General features: G+C 41.7%; 1 protein-coding gene across 2 annotated transcripts in view; it reads right to left on the bottom strand.

Annotated features, from left to right (window-relative positions):
• Window positions 1-209: 209 nt before the first annotated feature.
• Window positions 210-4,649, bottom strand: part of LOC143287364 (uncharacterized) — a 23,990-nt gene continuing 19,550 nt past the window's right edge. For both annotated transcript variants that reach the window (XM_076595330.1, XM_076595331.1), the window contains exons 8-9: window positions 2,930-3,042; window positions 210-1,952 (exon numbers count right to left, since the gene is read on the bottom strand). In XM_076595330.1, coding sequence (XP_076451445.1) covers window positions 1,875-1,952; window positions 2,930-3,042 — 191 coding nt within the window. In that variant the 3' untranslated portion in view covers window positions 210-1,874. The remainder of the gene's footprint in view (window positions 1,953-2,929; window positions 3,043-4,649) is intronic.

Genomic DNA, 4,649 nt, shown 5'->3' with positions numbered 1-4,649 from the left:
TCTGTTCTTTTCTCTTCTTCCTTTGGACATAGAACGTGTTTGCTGAGGATGTTATGTATATATGCAAATGAACACTGTTCTGTTATTTTGTTGTTTCCATTTACAGTACCTTTAATTTTGATGATTTCTTCTTCATGTAAAATTGAAAGAATGGGACCTTGTTTGTGAGAGTGGGAGAAGAAAGCACTTTTCTTTTCTTTTAAAAAAAAAAAAACCCACCTTCAAGCACCAACATCCCAGTTGCAAAAGAACAATAAGAGCATCTAAAACACTGTATGTGCCAGGACCAGTGTAGCAGCCAATTTTGTACTCCACTGGGTTTTTTTACCCCATGGTCAAATCTGTCTGGCCCAGATTAACCCCAGAGTCTATGTTGCCTGGAGTGGAATTACCCCAGGGGTGTACTACAACCAGTCAGAACTGATCACCCCCCCCCCCCACCCCCACAAGTTGGATTTTACCACACTCCCATCCCAGCTCCAATCCTCATAATGGATAATTATGTGGGTCATTGTTGGCTCACTTACTCCAGGAGTAAATCTGGCCCAGTTAGAATCAATGGTGGGTTAAGGATGGAGATTTTTCCGATCTCCCAGGTCAACATATGTGCAGACCTGCTAGTGCCTGAACCCGTTTTGTGTGTATACACAAGCAGAACGTCAAATACGCATGTTTAAGATCCTGTAATCCATGTCAGCATTCAGTGGGTAATGGAAACAAGAACATACCCAGCATGCACATCCCCGAAAACGGAGTATTGCTGCCTACATGGCAGTGTAAAATGTTACATGTTCGTCTGAGTGTGTAAGTGTGTGTGCCTCAAATCTGATTGAATGACACAGGGAACGAATGATGAGCGCCCAGTGGCAGCCATCAGTCGGCTCTACCCAGGTAGGCAGCCTGTTGAGCAAATGACCCTGTGTTTGTAAAGCGCTTAGAGCTTGGTCTCCAACTGAGGATAAGCGCAATAAAAAAAAAAAGTATCCATGTCAATCAATGCAGGCTAGTTTCAGTTTCAGTTTCAGTAGCTCAAGGAGGCGTCACTGTGTTCGGACAAATCCATACACGCTACACCACATCTGCCAAGCAGATGCCTGACCAGCAGCGTAACCCAACGCGCTTAGTCAGGCCTTGAGAAAAAAAAAAGGTGAATAAATAATAGATAAGCTTACATAAATAAATAAATAAATAAATAATAATTATAATATATAAAAAGGTAGTAGTAATGATAATAATAATAATAAAATAATAATAATAGTGGAACTGCCCCACTTTGCTTCTGTTAATGGAGAGGACGCTAAGTCAGTAAAAACTGGCCCAGAACGCCCCCTCGTCCTTTTTCAACAGCTTCATCAACTCAGAGCCACTTGCCTGCTACAACTCCCCAGGACCAGCAACAAATACATGAGACCACTGCAGTAAAAAGTAGGGTTTTTCAAAATCGATGGAGAATTGTTGATTTAATCGGACAAACAAAGCTCCATTTTCATGCTGCAGAAATCCAGAAACAGCTCAGATCAGAACACCAACCGTAACAAGCAAGAATAAACGGAATTAGAATAGTGCGTTGGTATGAGAATTCTCGTACCAGGTCCACAGGGGAAGTAACCATGGTACGAGTTAACTTGCACCTGGAGTGGAATGAGTTAAACCCCTAGAAAAAGGGTCATTTCCAAATTGAGTGTCCTGGGCCGGGGGGCGTGGTGGGTGGGGGGAGTTAATCTTGTCATGACATAAATAACACCAAGGGCCTAGCCCAGAATGACACAGGGTAAAAACCACTAGGGGGGTGGGGGGGGTGTAGTTTGAGGCTGTTACACTGGAACCGGCCTTTCAACAGGAACACAGCGTGACAGGCAGACTCCCAGCAGGCATCAGTATTTCCTGGCGTAGGGGTCTCCTCCCAGCACGTCCCCCACAGCGCTGGCGATCTCCTTGACAACGCCAGCAGCCTGAAACAGCCGTCACCGATTCTGACCTTGGCTCCGATACTTATTATGTAGCTCTCTTTTTTTCTTTTTCTTTTTTAAAATAATTTTTAAAATCTAATTCAAATATATATATAAACTTGACATGTACTTCTGATGTTTACTGATACTTGTAGCTGTTCTTTATTATTTTTTTTTTTTTTTCCTGACATGTAACTCTGATGGTTTCTGAAACTTGTAGTTCTTTTTTTTTCTTCTTTTTTTTTTCTCTTTTTTTTTTTCTGGCATGTAACTCTGATGTTTGCTATACTTTTAACTCTTCTCTTTTTTCTTTTTTTTTGTCTTTGACATGTAATTGTGATGTTTTCTGATACTTGAAGCTCTTCTTTTTTTCTTTTTTTTCTGATATGTAGTTCTGATGTTTGCTGATACTTGTAGCTCTTTTTTTCTGAGACACAGCTCTCTTTTCTTTCTTTTTTTTTTTTGTTTTTTTGTTTTTTGTTTTGTTTTTCTTCTTCTTTTTTCTGGCATCTAATTCTGACATGGGCTGACACTTGTATCTTGTGTGTGTGCCATGAAAGAGAGAATAAGAGACTGAGAGAGAGAGAGAGAGAGAGAGAGAGAGACAACCTTACCAAACACACATTCAAAAATACAAAATCTGGAGCAGTCACACCTGAGATTTGAGACATCACCTATATACTGCACCATACACACAATTATACACACACACACACACATCCTTCCCCTCACACACATATACACAGACACACACACACACATGCATGCACTTATCCACCTTCCCCTCACACACTCACACACACAAACACACACACATACACACACACGCATGCACACGTCCTTCCCCTCACACACACACGCATGCACACACACATCCACACACACACACACACACACACATGCACACATCCTTCCCCTCACACACACACACACACACAAACACACACACACACACACACACACACACACGACAACCCTACCAAAGCTGTGGAGGACGCCACAAAACGAACGTAGCAGCCTCGCAGCGCTGCAGTTTTGGTCTCCACTTCCAAAGGACTGTAGCTGCACACCATGTCTGTGGCCAACTGCTGACCTGCCATCAGCCAGACAGCCACTTTCTCATTTCATCCACCAGTCCATCAAATAATAATAATAATAATAATAATATCTTCCTTTTCTTCTTCTTCTTCTTCTTCGTTCGTGGGCTTCAACTCCCACGTTCACTCGTATGAACACAAGTAGGCTTTTATGTGTATGACTGTTTTTATCCCACCATGTACGCAGCCATACTCCGTTTTTGGGGGGCTGTGCATGCTGGGTATATTCTTGTTTCCATAACCCACCAAATGCTGACATGGATTACTGGATTTTTTTATGTGCATATTTGATATTCTGCGTGCGTGTACACAGGAACAGAGTTCAGACACAAGCAGGTTTGCACAAATGTTGACCTGAGAGATCATGTATGTTTGATAATCAGTCAAGTATGTGAGAGCTGTATGATCAAAGGTCTCTCCATTGCAGTGGGAAGTCATTTACAGCTTAGTCTTTTGTGAAGGACTCTGACTCTCAGACTAGGAGGCAAGACTGCACTGGCTCTTAGTGCTGCAGCCTGGAGGGGGGGGGGGGGGGGGGGCTAGTTGGCTTTTGGGAGCCATCTCTTGGCCAAGAGAGTGGGGATGTAAGACACTCTCCACTATATTCCACATCTGGCCCAGATAGTTGGGTCAGCAGTTGCCTCCTCTGCTGTTCTGATGGTCAAAGTCTGTTACATCTGACTATTGTACATGTCTATTATATAATGATAATAATAATGATAACTGCAATAATAATAACAATAATAATAACATACCACAGAAGTGCTTCTGGTAATGCGTAAATATTATATAACGATAATAATAACAGCAATAATAATAACAATAATAATAACATACCACAGAAGTGCTTCTGGTAATGCGTAAATATTATATAACGATAATAATAACAGCAATAATAATAACAATAATAATAACATACCACAGACGTGCTTCTGGTAATGCGTAAATATTGTATTGTATTGCATTGCATTGCACTGCATTGCATTATATCGAATTGTATTGTATTGTAGTACTCTTTTGTCTCAACAGATTTCTCTGTGTAAAATTTGGGCTGCTCTTCCCAGAGAGAGCGCATCGCTGCAGTAACAGCCCCATCCTTTTCTTTTTTTTTTCTCTTTGTTTTTCTGCCTGCAGGTCTATTTGTTTTCCTATCAAAGGGAATTTTTCTATAGAATTTCACCAGGGAAAACCCTTTTGTTGCCGTGGGTTCTTTTATGCACACTAAGTGCATGCTGCACACAGAACCCCGGTTTATAATCTCCTCCGAATGACGAGCGTCAAGGCTACCCACTCAAGGTCTAGTGGAGGGGGAGAAAATACTAGCGAGTGTGGGGTTCGAACCAGTGCACTCAGATTCTCCCACTTCCTAGGCAGACACGTTACCTCATTCCATAGCTACTTGTTGGCACAGACATAGGATTCATTACATGAATGCGCTATAATATCATTGTCTTCATGAGTTTTTCACCACACTTAAAAAATCCAGAATAAAAAAACTGAATTCGAAGTCCACCTTTCAGTTTCTGTTCCAGTTTCTGAAGGAGGCGTCACTGCATTTGGACAAATCCATATACGCTACACCACATCTACTAGGCAGGTGCCT

The sequence above is a fragment of the Babylonia areolata genome, chromosome 11, assembly GCF_041734735.1.
Source record: "Babylonia areolata isolate BAREFJ2019XMU chromosome 11, ASM4173473v1, whole genome shotgun sequence".
Taxonomy (NCBI): Eukaryota; Metazoa; Mollusca; class Gastropoda; order Neogastropoda; family Buccinidae; genus Babylonia; species Babylonia areolata.
This window is presented reverse-complemented; position numbering and strand designations above follow the sequence as displayed.